Genomic DNA, 21,136 nt, shown 5'->3' on the forward strand with positions numbered 1-21,136 from the left:
CAATTGTAGTGTTAACTAGAGATTGTGTAATTTCTTGTAGAAGGGGTGTGAGTGTGTGCGCGCACACACCTGCCTGTGCATTAGGTGGTTCATGCAGAATTTCCTGCAGATCAAAGAAAAAAAAAAAAGCTGCTCAGACCTTTCCAGTCTTATAAAAATAGCATCTGGATCAACCGCGTCTCCACGGACTGTGACGTTCACTCAGCTTAGAAATGTTTACAAATGAAGACTGAGATAACAGAAGGAGGAGGAAAAAAATAGAACATGGGGTTTGTTTTGGTGTTTTTTTTGTTTGTTTGTTGTATCTGAATAACTGCTGAATGCTCAAAAAACCAGCCTCTGCCAATTGGCTTTGGGAGTCTTTCCAGTGAAGATTTTACAGGGACAGACATGATAGACTGCAAAAGCAGGCAGCTGGGTTAAAGAGCAAAAAGAAAATACTTTCAAGAATGTAAGTGTCACCCTCTTTTCTTGAAAATTCATGCAGAGCTGGTCTTCATTGTTCAAACCACAAGGAAGAGGGGAAAAAGAACCCAGCACATATCGAAAGAGGGACTTTCCCCTTTTATTAAAAAAAAAAAAAAAGACAAACAAAAAACCAAACACACACACCCCCCAAACCCCCCAAACCATCTATGGCAAGATGAAACAAATTAAAAAAGAGAGGTGCTGCTGAAAAGCAGCATCCTCCCCGCTGCTGACTGGATACAACCTTGTGTGCATCCTGGGGAGGCTGCTCCGGAGCACTGCGTGGGACGTATGGCTTGAGGGACAGGCACCCCCGGTTCTCACAGCGTTAACTGCTCTGCTGCACCCAGGAGCAAAAATTCGATGCCTTCCTGGCTTCCCCACTACTGACCCAGGGACAGGTCTTGATGCCCAGGACTTCCTTTGGAAAGCACTCAGGTGTATGTACCTTCAAACTAGAAATACACCCTGGCTGCAAGTGCTTAGTACTGAGGATCAATCCCTTCTTCCAAGGACTTCAAAGTGCATTCCCCCCCCCCCCCCATTTTAGAAGTGTAGGGTAAAGAGATGGACTCGCCGAGGGCAGGAGAGCCCAGCTCCCGGCTCTGCTCACACTCCCCCAAGGAGCATGCCCCCCCCAAGGCAATCGCCTGTCACAACAGCCCTGCCCTCCGACCCTGGGTAAACATCTGCACACGCTGCTTATTTGAGCTCCTGAAGCCTCCTTATCTCCCTCAGAACACCCCTAGGGCTAATTAGAGAGTTAATGGCATCATGTCAGGAGATAACGCTACAGTGGGGGGAGCAGGGAGAGGGAAGGTGGAAAGGAGTTGTGAAACAAAACCAGTTCCCTTCACAACCGCTGTGCAATATTGGTTTAGGAAGGGTGCACGCAGTCCCCGGGGACTCTGCCCTCCAGCTGCCGAGCTCCATTTAAGGAGAGAGCAAGACGCTCCTCTGGAGAGATTCAGCTCTCCAGCCAAGATGATGCAAGGTCCCCACGCCTTCCCTACCCTCTACACAACCAAAATCCCTCCAACCCCATCAAGGAAGGTCATTCCCACCAACGTGCCAGCAGGGAGGGACTTGCCTCCCACAGCTGGTGTACAATGCAGGATGGGCACTGAGCATACAGATGATTTATCAAAAAGCATTATTCCTGGTGCTCCTTTTATCTAATTTTTCCCCCTTTTTTTGTGTCATGGTGACTCTCTTTAAAGAACAGTTGCTTTCACCGAAAATGCTTAGAGACAAAAGGAAACAACCGTCTTGAGGCAGAGACCTTTGCAAAGCAGAGATCTTTTGCAAAGCTGCAAAACCACTGGCCAGCAGACACTTGAGCAGACACTTTTGCACTGATGAGTGCAAAACCACAGGTCAGCAGACACTCACTCATGGAGACTTGACCAGGGGACTTTGGGGGTTCAAGCCTGTGCTATCAGCACCTCTTTTGTCAGAGTAACAACCCTCAGTGTTTGAACGGCATATTTGCCTGATGAGGGTCTTTGGATGCTCAGCACAGCATGCTTGACCTGCCCCCCCCCCCCCCCCAACATATTCGTAAAATATTTTGTAAGGGAGTAAGTGAGAGAGAGGAAGTTACAGAAGAAAACTCACAAGAATTGCTTCTGAGCAGCGTGAACAGCCCCATCCCTCCAGCTGGAGGTGAGACAGGGTCATGGCACAAACCTGCATCCCAGCACGAGACTGAGCACTCTGGCCAGGGAAAGGGAAAAACAGGAGATAGCAACAGATTAGACAGTCTTTGTTTTTAATTACAAGAGAGGAGCAACTGTTGACAGACCAGGGTAGTTCTTGCACAAGCAGCTGAGGGGAAAGTGTTGTTCTTCTCTTATCTTGTATAAACTACAGATTGCTCTCGGGACATGCACAACTGTTCATAAATGCACAATCACAGCAGCTCTTTCCAGCCAGCCTCTGCTACACTACCAACACCCTCCCACCCAAGCCCTTGTACAATAATCCAATATTAAAAAAAAAAGTTATCGGTTTGCAGTAACTCAAGAACAGTCTCCCAAAACTCTGGTTAAACCCTGACCCTGCAACTGACAGCAATTCACACTTCTCATGTAAGCACATTGCTGTTATCCTATATTGCCCTGGTATGTTGGGCCACAACATACACCCCAAGGCAGCCAAGGAGCCTGTTTGTTCCTTGTTTCCTATGCAGAAATGTTGTATTTTGCAGTGCTGGTCTTTGTCTGGGTGCCCTCTGCCTGCTCTCACAGGCCACGTCCACCACCAGTATGGCAACAGCCATAGGGTTCAGTTATATGGCCAGAGACCTTCCCCAGAAGACTGATCACTTTAGTTTCTGAATTGTTTAATTTTAATCCAGTCTGGACATCACCATGAGGTCCACTGTACCCATCCATGCCCTCAAAGAGAAAGAAGGGTGCTTCAGGGTACATTTCCCCTCTGTTTAAGCAGGCTGCAGATAAAAATCCATGCTCTTAGAGTGACAGTTACATTCGTTACTGAAAACTCCTTTGATCTTTCATTAATCTCTGCAAATTCAGATGCTGATTAGCAGAGAGTTCATTCAGCAGTGAGCAAACTAACCCAGGCCACAAACCACTCCTTAATCTACGCTTCACAGAGATTGATTTAATTTTCTGTGACTGCCTGACAATTCACTCCCTCATTAATTTCAATGCTATCAAATCAGCAACAGTGAGGTGGAAAGCAGATGGTAGAGACATTCAGAGGAAAACATTACCTAGTCCAAAAGTCTCCTTGTGAAATATTGGAGGGAAAAATAATAGTCATTAACAGGACTGTGGGCAGGATCTGCAGAACCACAAAGCAACATATGTAGTGAGACTTTGGATGCATAAGACTTTCTTCAAAGCAAGAATCCCAATTAATGCAAGAGAGGACTTTAAAAACAAAAGCTACACCCCACAGCTTGCTGCAGCACAGACACTTTGGCTGTGTTAGACAAGGAAGAAGAGTGGGACGCTCCCAGGGCTGTGCTCCAGGTTTGTCTTAGCCTGAAAGGAGCATCCCATGAGCCTGGCCACCCCTCTCAGGCACGTCAGCACTGCAGCTTGCAACAGCACTGTGAGGTGCTCTCCATCCATCTCACTCCACAAAGGGGGATACCATAAAGCTCAGCAAAGTTTTCATTTAGCTGGATACGGACAGCTCAATTCATCACCCTACTTCCAACTAACAAGAGAAGAGGGCTTCATTTCCCTTCTTCCAGCAATTTGGTCAAAAAAAACCCCCAAAAACCAAACAAAAACAACCAACCAAAAGAAGTCCAGAGGAAGGTGAACTTTGGGTATGGCCACACCACTCTACTTCTGTTGGTGTCCAAGCTGTGCTTTGTGGCTTGCTGAAATGCCAGCTGCCCAAGGGGTTTACCACTTATGGGCTCTAACCCAATCAAAGTGTTCCCAATAAATATGGGAATTATGTTTATAGGTTAAGAATGAAAAATGAAAAAAAAAAGGGGGGGGGGGGAAATCCTATCAACTTGATAGGAACATACAGTGAAATCTCATCAAGACAGCATAAACCTTAAACTTGCTCTAGAGGCAAAAGTGCCTATGATCTGTTGCTCCAAGATCAAGATGCCTTCTAATTAAGTGTTTGTAGAGACCTTTTAAAGATGTAAAATAAGCACTAACACATTATTGCTCCATACTTAAGCAAGAAGCACGTGCAGCACCATGGAAACCTTTGGAGGCAGGCCTAGCTGCTTGGGGAAGATGTTTTCTGAAGTGACTGCTTCTTTTGTTTGGAGGTATTTGCATGTAGGCAGATGACAGGACTCACAATTGCAACACTCTTCTGCCTCAAGCGCTCGTAGCAATACCAGCTAAAGCCAGCCCTCCAGAGGAGCCAGGCCAGAATGAACACAAAACACCCCATCTCACACATGGCGCTTTTCCAGTAGGTTTGTGCTTTTTGGCTTAAAATTAGTTTATTCCTTCCCAAGATGAATGTAAAGCAAGGTACTGAAAGGGCAGAAATATTTAAAGGAATTTTAAATATGCTTCCAAAATGATCAATAGCACAGCAGACAGATCACCCATTGGTTTTCTTCAATACCATTGAGAATTCAGGGAATTGGCATTAAAAATAAAACATTTGGTGTAATGATATTCATCAACTGGCTGCATTCCTACAAAAAGAAATGCAGCCAGCCCTGGTGCGCAGCCAGAACCAGGACAAAACAGCACAGGAAAGGTAGCTAGTGAAAAATTATTTTAAAGCAGCATAAATATGTCTTCAGAGCCCTACTACACACAGAATGAGAGAAGTCTTCAGGCTTTGGCCAAACTGAATGTACAAATGCATTCTCTATGTGCATCCTTTACCTGAAGGAATTGACCATTTCTGGATTTGGATCTGCAGCCCCAAATTTGATAATTAGATCATTTGGAAGGACCTACACTGCAGAAGATTAAACATTCAGCAGGATTACAAAGCCAAGCCTAAATTAGGAGAGCCTACAAGTTCAACTGCAAACAAGAGAGGTGCTGGAGGGAAACTTCCAACAGAATAATGCATTTGCTCATTATGGAAATGCCTTTGCATAATCTCAACTTTCTTTGCACAGCTATGGAACGAACAAATACCCACAAAGAAGAGAAACTTGGCAAGCCTCAAACTCTCTCAAGCACAAACCAGACAGTAATAAAAGCTTTGATCACATCCCTGTGCTGTACAAAGTCCTTCCTTCCTTTCTATGGTCAATCTGGGAATACTTAGGCATGGAAACAGACAGCCACACAACCCACTTCGCTGCATCTACTTATCAAATCGGCCTTATCCTCCAGGTGCAAAACCATTTCCCAACAAAATGCAGGGCTGCGGCACCTGCCAGAGCCCTTAGTCAGCCCCTGCACTGGGACTCTCTTCCTGCACCACTCAGCCACACCATGCATACCACGCCAGCTCCCTGCCCTGCTGTCAGTACACAGGGATGTCCTCCCTGTCCTGCAGTCCCACCACCCCTTAAGCAGCTTTCACCTGCTTCCTCAGCCATTACCTTGCAGCAAGTGGAGTTCTCTTCTCCTGACCCAGAAAAATACTTTTAAGCAAGCAATTAAAATTTAACGGAGATCAGAGCCTGCGCTTTAATATTACAGTGTTGGATAGGATACAACAGGCTTCCTGCAGGATAGTGGCTTGGGTTTTTGTTTTTTTTTTTTATAACAGTCCATCATATTGCTGCACACCTGATCCTGACCACAGTCCCCAAGTGATGGGCTCCCAGGGACCCAGGAATTCAGTGCATGGCCACCAAATACAAATTACTGAACTGACTTACACAATGCTAAGTCTGAGAGCATGCAGAAGAGAGCCAGCAGCCACCTTGGGCCAGGATAGCTCTGCAGGGGCCTCAGCCCTGCTCCTCTCCAGCTCGCTGGGCGGCAGCATGGGAAGGTATCCTGTGCAAGGTGGCTGGGGTGGCTCCTCCACGAGCCTACAGCAGGTTAAACCTGGGAAAGGTTTCTTGTTTTCATTGGGAAGCATCAAATACCAACTCTGAGATGCACCATTGGTGTGAGGGCTGAGGTCAAGAGCCTCGACTTCCATATCCCACATGGGCCACATCCAGTCTCTCCTACAGCCTAGTTTTATCTCCACCTCTGTGTATAAGGGAGAACAGCAAAGTTACAGAGCTGAACCTCTCACTTTTAAAACTATGAAACACACGTTGCACCTCCAAAATTTCTGTAGCTGCCAGGCTTGGGACACCCACAGCCCATGAAGCTGAGGATCCAAACCCAAAAGGATGCAGCTCTGTCTGAAGCACTCACTCCACCATCCCCAGGGCAGAAACCCACCCCACAGGGAGCTCAGCAGTGCCAAACCAAGCCACACACAGCAAATCCCCACAATGATTTGCAGAAGATGAGGAAGGACAAATTTAAAAAAAAAAAAAAAGGCAAGGAATTCTCTCTCCCTTTTGTGGGGAGGGACAGATCCAGGTTAAGAAAACTCTGACCACGGCGACTGTCTGGGGAAAGGCATTCCACTGAACTGGTTAGGCAAGGGGCTGCGGAGGACAGCTCGCTCAGGGGCATGAAATAAGGTATGTACAGGGGGAGGGGGATGAGCTGCTCCATCACTGGGGACAGCACTCCTGCTGCCGCCTGCAAGGTTCCCGGAGCCCTGGACAGACTGCTGGGATGGTGGTAGAAGACTTCCAGACTCTGCAAGCCCCTCAAATAACACTTTTATCAGGATGCTGCCCACTGAAGTCCTTAGCCCAAAGCAGCTTTGTTTGGGTCCAGACTAGCATATCTTAGCATCAGTGAGCAGTTTAAAGGACTTCTGAGGGCTGGTGAAGGAAAGCAATTTTGCACCTGGTATGGCAGGCTGACAACACGCTGTGAAGGCTCCAGGGCAATGCAGGGGTTATTGCACCGCCACATGCTCCTTCCTAGAGACAGGTCTCCAGACCCCTCCTCCCTGTAGCTCCAAGGTATTTAGTCAGTCAGAAAAAAACAAGAAAATACCTATAGCATTTCTAGCACTGCAGGATACAGCCTTGGAGACCAGCTGAATGCAGGGAGCTGGCCACCACCCCACCACAGACCCCACGGTTGCTGGCTACATTTTTGGTCAGGAAAGAGGCTGGGGACCACCTTTTTTGGTAAGCCTAATGAATGGCAGGTGGCCCACAAGGACACACATTCAACTTACCTTCCTGGCCATCTGCAGCTCCTTCCCACACCAGGGCCATGGCAGAGACTAAATGTTCTCCACACCCACAGGGACCACCAGCCCCTCACTCCGTCTATGCAAAAAGGCAGATCTCTGCTGGGATTTCCCAGCGTGACTGTGGTTAATGCCATGGGAGAGGAAGAGGCACAGCCAGCAGCCTCACAGATGGGCCACCTAGGACATTGTGAAAGAGCCGGTCACAAGGCACACAGCCAGGGAAGGCTGCTGACTGTCTAATGTTACACCAGACCCACAAACCCTCTTCCTGTCCCCTCCAGCTCTTTGCATCCCAAGGTAGTGTTGATCACCAGTTTCTCTTACCCCCTTCTTATATGGGACACGGGGAGAATATTTCTTCCTTAAAAACAAGAGTGAGAGAACTGCAAGGTTTTGGCTCAGCAAGAGACAGAGCTGTAGCTCAAACAAGAGGGGTTTCTTTGCCAGCCAACATTCTTCATCTCTCTCCTCAGATACTTGCATTTTCAAGGCAATGAACGCAACTGATGGGTGTTCAGCAGGGCAGAACTCATGCTCATTTTCCAGCCCACCAGTGGGACAGCTTCTTCAGGCACTGCTCTGAACACTGTAGCTCCTTCCCCACTGCCAGCTCTGTTGTGAACCAGCAACTGTACCCCCCCCAAAATTAAATAATAATAATAAAAAAAAAAAAAAATCACAGCTCTCACTGACACAACTCCTGGGATCAAGGATGGACATCTTTCAGGGCTGAAATCTTCATTTTTCAGCCATAAGTTGCAAGAAGGTGCAGAGCTTATTTTAAAGGCTGATTGGGATTGCCTTGAAGTCCACATAAGGACAATTTCTTTAAATAAACCAGTCTTAATTGCTTTGCACCTATTTAAATCTCACATGGTGGTACATTTTGGAGAAAAACTGGCCTTGCTCTTTTCCTAAGACAGATCTAATAATAAAAAGCACTCTGCCTTGATCTCACTGTTCATCTCGCAGGGCCCCTCTGTTTCTGCTGCATTCCTTTGTGTTTATCTGCCCTCTTCAACTCTTTGCTGCAATCAGCTGCGTGCAGCACCTAGTGTCTAGAAGTGACATGGCTGAGGTTACAGTAGAGACAGGTGCAAGGGGAGCTCTTGCCCCGAAGCTATCCAAAGGAAAAGAGAAGCTGGAGGGGAAGAGGGTTGTAAGGTATTTCAGATTAAAGCCGACAAACAGCAAACACCTTGCCCCAGGCTACACATTCTCTGCCAGTGCAAGCTGCAGCGGCTGCGAGCCCCAGAAACAGCAAAGCAAACACAGACTTCTCTGCAAGGGGGAGTTGTCACCTGTCAGGGATGTTTGCAAATTTATAGGGAGGTGGTGGTGGTGGTAAGGGGAGTAAAAAGAGCTTTCCTCATTTTAAAAGACGGGCTGTTTGCACAGGTTTGCGATGCATATTTTGCTCTGTAAAGGCTTTTGTCCAGCATTCAACTGAGCGAAGGTGCTGTCTTCCACTGAAGACAAACTGGAACATTTATTAATGTACATACATTAATGTACTCTGAGCCGCTGCCTTACAGTAAGGGCGAGGATGGGGTGGAATTTCCCTGCTCCCCCTTTGGCTTGTCATGTCAGTGAAAAACACTTTTTAAAGAAGTCACCGTGCAGCTCAGCCTCTCCAGAAATGCCTCTTGCAAGGCTGGGATCAAACCCATCATAAGCAAGAGGTAATTGCATAGCAAAAGCTGCCTGTCTTCCTCTCCTAGCCCCAGTGCTCACTTCAGCAGTACTTAGAGAGGACAAGAAGGGATTTTCTATTCATATTTCACTGTACCACAGACTGGAGAGGGAGACTCTGAACAAGGGCTTCAAGTGAGCCAGCCAGCTACCGCAGTGCTCTGCAGACAGCTCAGAGGAACTGGAGATGGGGAGGCTTTGCTAGCACTCAATGCAGCAAGTCCAGGTTTGAGCATGGAAGGAGCAAAGTTTCTGCTGATGACCTTTAAACTGTTGGGGATTGTTTTTTAATAGGACAGAGTTAGTTCAAACAGAACACTACCACCCACTTTGAAAATTAGGAGCCCTGCTAAACATGGAGAATGTTTTGGACTAGCTGTTGAAGAGACAACATTTTACTGGAGCTGTGCTATGGTGTTGGAAAAAGCCAAGATCCAGATGCTGATTGAAGGCTTGCACACCACCTCTCTGTTCCCAACCCAACCACAGAATCAAGCAAAAGATAACCAGACTTGATGTCAGTCACCTCTCCTTGTGCACTTGGATTAGCTTCACTACTTCAGCCAAGCACATACCCCACATTAGCCAAGCATATACCCAACCTCAGAGTGCCCTTTTTACCCTTTGCAATCTTGCAAGGAAAGAGAAGAGCACCACAGTCTCCCCAGCAGTCACACCAGAGCAATAGTAACAGGTCAAACCTTCTGTCACTGGGGACTGCAACCAGTGTGACCTGGGAGCTCTTTCCTTGCAGATGTGATCCTCCAGGTTACAAACACTGCCAGGATGCAGACCACCAATACACCATTGTTGGGCACATTAAAAATGGTGGTTGATTAACCAAGGAATTAATTGACATAGTTTCTCAGGATGGAAACACAGAGGAACAAGAAAATTTAGAGACACCAACACAAATTTCAAACCATGCATGATTTTTACCCCAAAGTATAGAAAAAACAGGAAGAATAGAAACAGGACACGAAAAGCTCGAACTCCTGAAATACCTCCTGCTCCAGCCTGCAAGAATAGCACCTGGCTTCTTCACCAGAGTTATTGCTAAGAAAGAGCTGGTCAGTTTGTGCCAAAGGCAATGAACCAGCAACCACCAATGCCTCATTTGCATTCCATTCTTGAGCCACTGGTGAGACACTCACAGCAAAAAACTTGTTACAAACACTCTCTAGCTTTGCCTATCTGGAGACACAGTAGGAAAAAAACCCAAACATGGTCTGAAACCAAGTTTTCATTCATATCTGACCTTCAAGAGAAGAAAAACCAGTGAAGAACTCCTGCCCTTGGTCAGCCAAATTGCAGCTGTGCCCAGAACACTAACTATTTTAACCCTGAGGCCACATACACTAGCTCTAAGCAGAGAGCGAGCAGGGATGGTTGAGCAGCCAGGCAAGTGCAAGAGACTCCTCAGCTCTTCTGCCTGTTTAGATGCCTCATCCCTCTCTCCTGCCATTGCTGCAGCGGGAAAGGAGGAGCAGGTGAAGGAGCCAGCCTGCTTCTCCTCACAGCCCCAGGGAGGCACAGAGGAGCGATGCCTTTCCACGGGTCACATGCCATCCAGTTCAGCCACGTGTACAGAAACACTGTTCACCACCACCAGAGTCACTTGGCAGAGCCATGCTCCCAACCAGCTTCTGTGGGTGGGACACAACAGGCAAAGCGAGAAGGAACTTCCCTGGTCAGAGGCAGTGGCCGCAACTCCTCCACCAAGAGAGGGAAGATGGCCCCGGGGCAACGCAGCAAGTATAGCTCCTGCAAAAACTCCCCATCTGTCCCCAAAGGTTAAGGAAGTTCTTCTCACTACTCACCCACATTGGGTCATTCAGCTCCGTGTCCTGCACCCGGACGCAGTCCATGCTAATCTCTATTTTGTTTGTAGGGCCATTTTCAGATGGGCCATCGATGAAGTTTAAATCGATTGGTTGAACCGAGCATATTGGCCTGAAAAGAACAGAGCGATGCAATTAAAGTTGGCCAAATTCTGTTTTCCACCCCCCCCTCGCCCCATGCTAGGGTGTCACCCAGGACTTAGGCATGACCACGAACCAGTCTCAGGACAAAGTAATTAATTACTAATGAACAACAACCTCATCACCCACTATGCTAACAGCAGCCCCTGCACAGGACAGGGCCTGGAGGGACATTTCACTTGCCTGACCATAAAAATGAGGTAAGAGCGCAGGAGTTAAATCACTGAAAGACAGAACTCATGGAGGATTTATAGCAGTAACTGTCTCAGCATCAGTCACGGCAAGTCAGGAATGGGAACAGAGTCAGTTTTATTTCCTTCAGTGGACCTGACAGGATGAATTCTGCACCATCTCCACCTCCTCTCCCTCCCTGGCATCAGCAAAAGAGGAAAACATGCAGCCTGGACACAGAGTAATGACCCCATTTCCTTAGGGGAAAATGCCAACCATCCACCTGCTGGAAAGCAGTCGGCTCAGCAACAAAAGGTCTTGAAGAGAGTCAGTGTCACTGCTGATCTCTGCATCTGTTCCCCATAGCCTGGATGTAGAACCTCTTGAAAGCTCAAGAGCTGTCAGTCATCACAGACTCACACCCACATCTTCTAATCAACAGGTACAGAAGACTCCAAAACCCCCAGCATCAGTCCCCTGAGCAGCCTAATTAGAGGTGTCCTGTCCCAAAACACCTTCTTCCACGGGTTCCATGTAAGGGCTACTTACTGTTCCAGGAAGTCCCAGATATGCTGGAGCACCTCTGGGCTGAGGAATTCCCTGGGCTGTGAGCTCTGGGACATGGCTGATCGGTAGTAACTCTCCTTCCAGGAGAAGTGGCTCGGAGTTTCTACAAACCTTAAAAAACAAAAGCAAAAAAAAAAAAAAAAAAAGAAAAGAAAAAAAAAAGAAAAACACACACACACAAAGATATGTTGAATGCATGAGCCCAACTTGATGAAAACCCATAAATAGAAGCTATTGTGTGAAAAAGGAGACACGCTGAATGCCTGGAACATTCACAGCTGTACAACACACATTCCACACTGCTGCAGATGCTGTATTTAGACGGGAGAGAATTTGGTCACCCTGCCCAATAAGTTAAATATCCCTCAGAGTCCACCGGGATGCTGTGTCATAAGAATCCCAAAGGAAAAAAAAAAAAAGCCACCTTCCATTTTACACCCAAATAATCAACTTTCCATATAAAGCAGGTAGTCTTTCCAGCAGGTGAAGCATCTAAGCAGTGTGAGATTCCACTGTCCCTGGCTGGTTGCCTCTCTAGATTTCGTGCCCTTGGATGATTTAGATGACTTCTCCTACACTCAGCCACTGCAGCTGAGGTCTTTGACTAAAATATGTATTTAAAAAAAAAAAATTGAATAATAATAATAATAATAATAGTCATCATCTTCTTTTTGCTTTATTTGCTATGGAGATAAGTTCCATCACATCAGATTATATCTGCTTGTCTATTGCCTCCTCACCTCCAGTAATTTCTGAGCCCAACTGGCTGATTTCCACCAGATCTGCTAATTACCTTGGCCATTTTTATCCCCTTAAGCTCCCAGAAGCCTCACAGAAATAGGTGGGCCCAAGAGGAGCAGTGACGAAGCTGGAGCACTCGCGCCTTCCACAGCTGCACATTCTCATCCCACTGGCCAATTTCTAAATTCAAACGCAGCAGCTTTTACACCCATGTCAAAATGCTCAACGGCTGCAGGGATGTAAGGGGGGGGGGGAATTTCTCGAGTATATTTGCAGTTGACAAAACCCCTCGGTTCAACTTAATCAGAGTACAAGGCAGGTGACTGCCTTTCCTGCTACCAGGGCAGGGGCACCCTGCAAAATTTTCACGTAAAAGAGTTGTTTTGACACAATGCAACTGAACCACCGTGCTCCCTGCCAGGGGAACGGCTGTGGCAGGAGCCAGGGCTATAAATGGATTCCAAAGACAATTGGACTAACATTTGGTTTGGCACATTTTGATGCTGTTTAACACAATGGCCTAAACAAATTGCATGGAAGACCCTAATTTATTAAGCTGCCAAAATTAAGAAAGAGTGTTTCAGAGGGAGTATCACACTGCAGTTGTTCTTTTTGTCTACTTTTACCTGAAGCATCAGTTTCTGGCTGCTGTCAGAGAGGGATCTAGCTCTTTTTACTGAATTTGTATGGCTTCTTATGTTTTGAGGATGACTCTGGTCTGCAAAAAGCAGGGCTTTCCTCACCTCTGTTGCCTACAGAACTGCATGCTCTTTGGAAAGTTCAGTTTTCCTAAGCTAACAGAAATCAAAGGGGTTTCAACCCCCAGAGCCATAGCTGAGCATGCCTCAAAACAGGTGAAAGTATCACTTCAGTTACTCATCCTTTTTGTGATTAACAAAAAAACCCCAACATCCTTTAAAAGTTCATGAACAGCCAGAGACAAAAATAAAATTCAGAAGTGTCATAGCTAATAGCTCTGTCTCACAGATGCAAGCACATACCCACACTACATGTGAATAAATAATCACAAATCCTCTGAGAACAGCAGTTATCCCACAAAGTGCCAGAAATTACTCCTTTCAGGCTTTCAGTCTGGTAAGGCACTTTCAAGAATGCCATACTGAAACCCAGAAGAACAGATCTGGCCTAAAGCCTGCTATATAAGGTGCAAATCAACGCTATCACAACCTTTGTAGGAGAGCAATGGGGAGTGCATGCTCCCCAACCCACTCTGCCACTAAACCCGGGGACGCCAGGCACTGCTCGATACCGGTCCTGACCTCCGAGGAACAGGCAGAGAACACCCCCAATGGGTTCTCCAAAGCCATCACAGCGCTCGCTTTTAACAATTATTTACCACTTATCACAACTGCCCTTGACTTGAACACTAAAAATCATTTCTTAGGAATTCATTACCAAGGTAGCAACAACTGTCCACACCAGCTCATTACTATGTACACAGGAACCAACTTCACCAAAAAGAGTTACTACAAAACAGACCTTCCTCAGAGACCTTCTTTCCTCAGTGCAATGAGGTTCCTGCATGCCATGACATGCCCCAGCTTTGGTTCACAACTGCACAAAGTCCTAGGTTTCAAGAAGGCAAAGCAACCCAGTTCAGCCCTGCTTCTTCTGGCCCTTGTAGTCCCACTCAGCAGCAAAGCAGAAGTTGCTTATCATAAACCTACCCCAACCAAGCACTCTTCACAGTCCCCACAGCCTGCAGCACAGGAAAGGAAGGAGATATTAGCTGCACAGACTGATAAAGGCAGGTTTGTTATTGTACACCTCTGAAGCTAACAGAGCTGTTGGAAAGAGTCACACCAGTTAAGGACACAACCGGTGTATTCCTGTACTAAACACAATTCCAAATTTCTCCAGAGAGAGGTATTTTCCAGCTGTGTCATCTTTATCCCTGTACCCAACCAAACTCCTGGCTTACTGTTTCTAAGAAAAGCATTATCAGATTTTACCTGACGGCCAAAAAGGCATGTTTCCCTATACCAAGCAAGTTCCCTGGTTAATGCTGTCACAGAAGCGAAATTTGAGGGACTCCTTCAACACTCTATGCAACACCTTTACTACCCATACAGCACTATTTCCAAGGAGGCTGCAGGATTAAGTGGCCAACCTTAGCAAGGCATCTGTGAGAAGGCTAGAGCATTACAGAGGTAGTGAGCATTGCTTTTTACTCAGTTTGGTGCACCCTGCTCTCAGGGAAAGAGCTGTCAAGCCCCAAGAAAACCGACTTCAGTTCAGCACAAAGCTACATGCAAGCTAAACCGTCTCCTTCCCTGTGATCTTAAAACCTAAACCTAGTGCCATTTTCCTTAACAAACAGCCTTCAGCATAGAGGAGCAGCCTCTGTCTACTAAACAGCATAACTAAGTGCCCAAATTTGCTCTTTCATGAGAAAATAGCTGCCAAAGCCTAAGCAAGATCTAAGCACAAATTTCACTACTCTAGTTAATTGCCTTTTCCCACATCAGCAAATGCTCTAGCTTCAGTAAAATAATTCCCGAGTGCCTAAAGTTAATCACAAGATAGCAGGAGTTTGCATTGTTCAAATTGCTCCTACCAGCAGCTTTTTTTATTAACAGACATTTAAACAACATCCCTTTTACCCACAACCACTCATGCCAAAGCACATCATAGCAGATAACACTACTGAACACAGCCTATTATACCAAACTACTGACTATGACGGGACAAAGCATGGTAGTAAGTCTTGTCTAGCTTGCCCTCTGCTTTAACCCTACAAGCTAATTCCTTGCATTAACTGCTGAAATAGTTGGTAGGCAGCTTGCCACAAGCAGAGAGCACTAACTGCATCGGGTTAGAGCTACAGAGGGATTCACAGCCCCCATCAAACTGCAAGCTGAATAAGACATTGAACCTGCAAACCCCTCCTTTAAAAACCACCAGGGGATTATTAATTAACAGAAATAGCAGGTTAAATCTTTTCTGAAAAGCAGCACCTCACCAAGAGCACAGGTTTTCCTGGCACAGTGCTAGGACACTGCTCCTGAATCACTGAATCCCAGAACAGGTTTCAGCCAGCAAAGCACTCCCACTAAGGTCTAGCTCAGCTCCATCCTATTTATTTTGCTGAAGCGAGAGCAGTCCAGACTCCAGGTGAAAGCACTTTTCCAGATTCACTTAGTAGGCTGAAGCCTTGGGCACACTGATTGTTTTGCTGCCTCCTGATCATTTCCCCAGAAGTGCTGTGTTACAGCCCACCGAGTGGGACTGGATCCCAGCTGATTCAGTTTGCCATCACACCAATGAGTGAGATATCTGCAAAATATGGCAATGAGAGCAATCTGACTCTGGAGCTGTGCTCACACAGCACCCAATTTCAGAGTATCCCAGAAGGCTGGGAATGTTAAACATCACAAAAAAAAAATCCCAACAAAACAAAACCCACCCCACCAAAACCCAACAATCAGAAAAAAACCCCACCCCTGTCAAGCACAGCATTTGCTTTTCATAAGCCTTAGCCCATCTGCATTGCTGTTACCTTTCCCTGGAGCCAAGGGTCCCAACACAGGTGGAAAAAAAGCCCTGACTGCTTGGCCCAACATTACATAAACTGGTGGCAAACAGGAAAGAAAACAAGGCATTTCTGCTTCCACTACCTCACTCTAAGCACACGCTTCCACTCTTCACCACGTTTTCCCCCTTCCAACCTTCACATCAAAGACATTAAAGAAAAGCAACGAAACAAAACAACCCAAACCACTTTCCACACCAGAAAACAATGACAGAAAACTATTAAACTCAACTATTGCAATGCTTCTTACCCAAAAAGCCACCTTTCACTGCAAACAACCTTGCTTAGAAAGGGCTAAACCCAAAACACCAAGGCTTGACTTACTGCTGGGGAAAAGACACGAGCTCCTGAGGAAAGCAAGACCTGGGTTTGATACAGAGCATGCACAGCCCCTCCTCTGTAGCTTTAACCTTAAAGGCAGATGCCACCTGCTTTCACTGATATAGAGTCAGATCTTAGGCAGGGTGCAGCTCCACTGGGGTGCATGTGTGAGTCCAGCAACCTCCTTCCAAAAATAAGAAAGACTATTACAGCCAAGAGGTAGCATGGTTTTCTTTGGGTTTTCATCCAAAACAGGCTTAGAGCTTCAACACTCTGAACTGCCCCTGGGTTAGTAGCAGAGTTTATACGGAAACCAGAAATGAATAAGGTATCTCAGTGAAGCTACTGTGTTGGGTTTCAAGAAACCCAAGCACCTCCAGTTCTCCTTAGCTTCCCTAGGAAGCTGGAGCTCTGGGGTGATTTGTGTTTCTCCTGCACGGTGTGCAAACTCTTGGAAACTATCAGTGTGGTTTATAGATGCTGAACTTCATGGTTTGATGTTGGTGTAAAGCCATGGTGTAAAATCTTGTGAGAAGAAATCTTTCATACTAAGGATGAGCAAAAAGATTTGGAGCTTTTTCTTTTGCTTGTTGCCAAAGTTACAGGATGTTGTTTTCTATTTCTCCCCACCAAATGTCTATCAACGGCATACAATTCTCTATCACTGGCTCTGTAGTCCTCAGTCAGTGGACAAGCAGATGGGGCCAGAGAAGTCTTTCTTTGTAAGCTACAGATCTGCTGTTGTTTCACAAGATATATTCCTCTAAAGGACCTGCTAGTGGAGTACTTAGGAGACCTTGAGGTAAAGAGAAGAACATCTACTCTTATGAAGAAAGCACTTCCACATTATACAAATGAACCCGAAGAATAATTAATAATGTCTAAATAATGATATCTAATATGGCTCATTTTATTCATAGCTCTCAAAGTGCTCTACAAAGGAAGACAGTGTAATTACTCCCATTTTACCTGTGGGAAAACTAAGGCACCAGGAGGTCAGAGGATTACTCATTGTTACTCAGCAAGCCAGTTGTGCAGCCAGAAATACAACCTTGGTCACCTGAGTCCCAGTCTGGTGCTGCTCAGAAAGGAACTAGTGATTTTGGGTGTCAAGATAGAGAAATTTAAGAAGACCTTAATTTCTTCAAGTAGAATTGCACTGCAGTTTCTAGAGAAAGAAACCCCCCAAACTTCATTTATATTTAGGCACCAAAATGCTGATGCCCAGGAATGAAAATCGAAGCTGCAGAAATGCTGTGACTGGCTTTAAGCCACACTCAGAGTTCAGGGTGGAAGTAGAATTTCAAACCCAGATGCCCAGACTAAAAACTAATCTTTCTTCCTAAATGCTTACAGCAGTTAACCACTTAACAGCCGTTAATTCCTTCATAGATTAATATATTAGCCCTCAACTGTCACAGGGTGTGGGCCAGATAGAGATGTAAGTCAGAGAGCAGAGTTGTCAGCATCTCCATCAATCCCAATGCACGTGCTGGTCCCTGCCTTCTCCAGTCACATCTTGAAGTACATCAAAAGCAATGGTAAACAAATGATTTAAAGTTTGTGAGTATTATACTTAATTGCCTGAATCTTGGTGTTAGTTGTATTTTTAGTTCTTGAGTGGGGAGGGGGCTCCTTTTCAGACTGCACCGTTAAAACTCGAGGAACTTGGCAGACCTCATCCTGCTGGAATTCCCCCTGCTCTGCATTTTAACACTGCAGTGATTTGTAGACATCGCTACCTTATGAAGCTCACAGCTGTGCAAGAGGAGAAGGAAGCAGGGTCTAGCAGCACGGGACAAGCGTGTGCCTGGCAGGCAGTGTCATCTGGAATTCCCCGAAGCGTGGAGCAGGCTTGTCCCCCACGGCCGCGTCAGTCACCCTCAGCCTGCAGAGCACACCCTGGAAGCACCCGTTAGAGACCGTTGGTCATCAGACAGGTTCATTGTCATAAATAGGGGGGCCAAAATAAAAGCCAAATGGTAGACAGGCAGGCTCTCATTCCCTTCAGAGAGGAGATTGCTGTTGAATTTCAGGGATCTGTATTGCACCTCTATCTATGCCTCTTTCTGTGTCTACTTCATCAACAAGCAAACCCCCTTCCCAGCATGAACTGCACTGTACTACATATTTTCCTGTTTCTTCCTCTCCTAATGCCGTATTCCAAGGTCTTGGCACTTGTGAGCCCAAAAGAGACTGACTCCCACCCTGGCAGAGGCAGGACCTGCTGAACTGCACTCACAAGTATTTATTCTCGTTTAGATTTCCAGCACAGCTTTCAGATTGAGCTTTTTAAAATCTAGACTTCCAGCAACTTCTTTAAATCCTTCAGATTTTCCTTCCATATAAATCAAATCAAATCATTAAGTTTGGAAAAGACCTCTAAGACCATCAAGTCCAAATATAACACTGCTCCTATGTGTTAGTCCTAGAAAACATCTCTGGAAGAAGACTGATGGATGCACGGCTTTTGAAGGGCGAACGTAAGGAATAACAAACACTGACACTTAGGATTTTTTTGAGACAGAATATAACTTTCACCTATGGTTCAAATGTCCATTCTTTTTTCCCAGATCCCACATTTTTCAGATGTTTCCCAGATCGGATATCTCACTAAAAAACACGTGGACAGCAGCATGGGTTAGGGGGAGGGGCAGCGAGAGAAAAGTGGTCCAACGGCACAGAGATGTGCATTAGAAAATGAAAGAAGCTAACAGCCCAAAGGGTGAACCCTGATCTCAGAAGTAGCCACCAACCAAGGAGATACGGGCAATGCAAGAAGGAACTGGGAGTGACGGCGGTGAAGGGCTCTGTAACACTGCCGGTGTCCTATGTTGAGGACAGCCTAGGCAGGACTGCTAGCTTCTTCCTATTCTCTAGGCAAACGACACTTGTGTTGCACATGCCCTGTTTCAACTGTGAGATATATGAAATTCAGAGGAATTAAAGCAATTCTGTCTCAGAGGAATCCTGACTGTGTTGCTTATAAAAACTCTGTGTTCTGCTAGAGTCTACTGTAACAGTGCATCCTGATCTCCCTGTAACTTAGATTTCTCTTTTGGAAGCCTATGTGTGAGCTGAATGGAAAGGGCAGGAATGGATGGTTCGGCTTTCTGGTTGCTCTTTGCTCGAGCCTTCAGTGCACGGGCAAGACTGACCTGTATCAAAGAAAGTGAAACTGGCTGCACAGAATGATCCTAATTCACCGTGCTGCAAAACACAAGGGGGATTTTTTCCCATTCATCGTCTTCTTTCAGTTACAGTCATCTTGAGTAAGACTATGCCTACAGCATATGCAACATTTGCAGCTTAGCGGTGGCCTCTCAAAGCATATTATATCACTGTAGCCCTGGGCCCCATGCCAGTGCCCTGCTCCAGTGCTAGCAGCAGAGCTCCCTTGGGAGAAAAAGGCTCCCTCTGCGTTCCCATTGCTATCCTGCCGAGGGCTTCCCAGCTTGGGGACTGCATGGCCTGCTCCCTGCAAACAGCTGGGAACAGCTTCTGGAAGCAGAACGAGTTCAGAGTCCTGTCAGTAACCCCCGCAGCCAGGAACCTGCTGCATCTCCTATCTACATCTCATCACATCTGCTATCTACATGTCATTATTATCAGCCGGACAACAGTGACCGCTTCAACACAATAGAAGCATTTCTTTGTCCTCAGGGCTTCAGGCAGCTAATCACTCCACCCTCACTAGAGGCACCATCCCCTAATTGTTCGAGCAAGTCACCCCTAATTTTTTTTTTTTTCCTCCAAGGATTCCTTCAGCACCTTGTGAACTTTCCCGGACCTCTCTTATCTCCCACTCAACCTTGGACACCCCCTTCTCCACCCACCCCTTCTCACCCATCCTTGGAAACTACCTCCTCACCCAACTGCGGACATCCCCTCCCCTTCTGCTCAGCCCATACACCCACTCCCTTTCTCATCAGGAGCCAAGAGAGATGGAGTTCTGGCGAAGGTGAAAGCACCGCCACAGCAACTCCTCCACCTGCCCGCTGCAATTGGTGCTTTCTAGTCTGGGGTACAGAGCCCTTGTATCCTCCAGAAGACTGCCCAGGAGCCTGAGCAACCTGTGTTGGGAAGCCCCGAATAAGAACGCAAGCTTGGAGCTCAGGACACCCAGCTCAACCCCTGGCCCCTGGGTCCATCTTTGCGCTTCCATTCCTGAGGTACAGCAGTGCCGCCAACTTTGTAAAGCACACAGAGACCTATTCACCGTCAGTATATCTCCAGGGAAACATGGTCCCGAGACTTTCCAAATTTAAATAATAAAAGAAAATTTAAATCTCCAGCCATTTTTAAAAAACATTAAAACAAAAAAGAGCCAATTAAAAAGCAGTTGTTGCAATTGTATTATTTTGTAACTCATTTTTCTGGTCAATCCCTTCCCCAAACATATTTGCAGCGATGGTTAAAAGCAGTGCCCATCTGGAGAGGGAGGAGTCAGAGCTGCTGGGCAGAGGTGAGAGCTTTTACTGCAGTAAGTGAGAAAGTCTTCTCAAAAGCAACATGAGCGGAAAATCCAGGCCCAGCCCTCAAAATTCTCAGGTATTTTTGAGCCAAGTCCTAAAATAAGTATTGTAAGATAAACTTTACAGGCAAAAGGTTCAGAAGCCACAAAGCATTTTCAAGTCCATCTAAAAAAAAAAAAAAAAGGCTTTGGTCTAAATAATAGACATCATTTGCTCAGTTTTAGATACCCAACTGAAAACACACATTTGGGTCTACCTTTCAAAGTTTACACATGACTTTTTGCAGCCAGCCAGCCAGCTCTGATAGTTTTACAGCAGGACAAATGGAATGATGCCTCCTCCCCTCGGTACAGGAGAGGTTGAGCACAGTTCTCTGCTGAGAGGTCTGCTGCTGGATCAGTGCTGCCTCCAGCCTTGCTGCCACATGCCAACCTCTGCTGCCCAGCTGCAGCTACAATTAA

The 21,136-nt window shown here is 46.2% G+C and overlaps 1 protein-coding gene across 2 annotated transcripts in view; it reads right to left on the minus strand.

Annotated features, from left to right (window-relative positions):
- The window catches only part of TP63 (tumor protein p63), a 109,339-nt gene that overhangs the window by 76,796 nt on the left and 11,407 nt on the right, over positions 1-21,136 (minus strand). For both annotated transcript variants that reach the window (XM_052804491.1, XM_052804493.1), the window contains exons 2-3: positions 11,568-11,696; positions 10,686-10,818 (exon numbers count right to left, since the gene is read on the minus strand). In XM_052804491.1, coding sequence (XP_052660451.1) covers positions 10,686-10,818; positions 11,568-11,696 — 262 coding nt within the window. The remainder of the gene's footprint in view (positions 1-10,685; positions 10,819-11,567; positions 11,697-21,136) is intronic.

The sequence above is a fragment of the Harpia harpyja genome, chromosome 12, assembly GCF_026419915.1.
Source record: "Harpia harpyja isolate bHarHar1 chromosome 12, bHarHar1 primary haplotype, whole genome shotgun sequence".
Taxonomy (NCBI): domain Eukaryota; kingdom Metazoa; phylum Chordata; class Aves; order Accipitriformes; family Accipitridae; genus Harpia; species Harpia harpyja.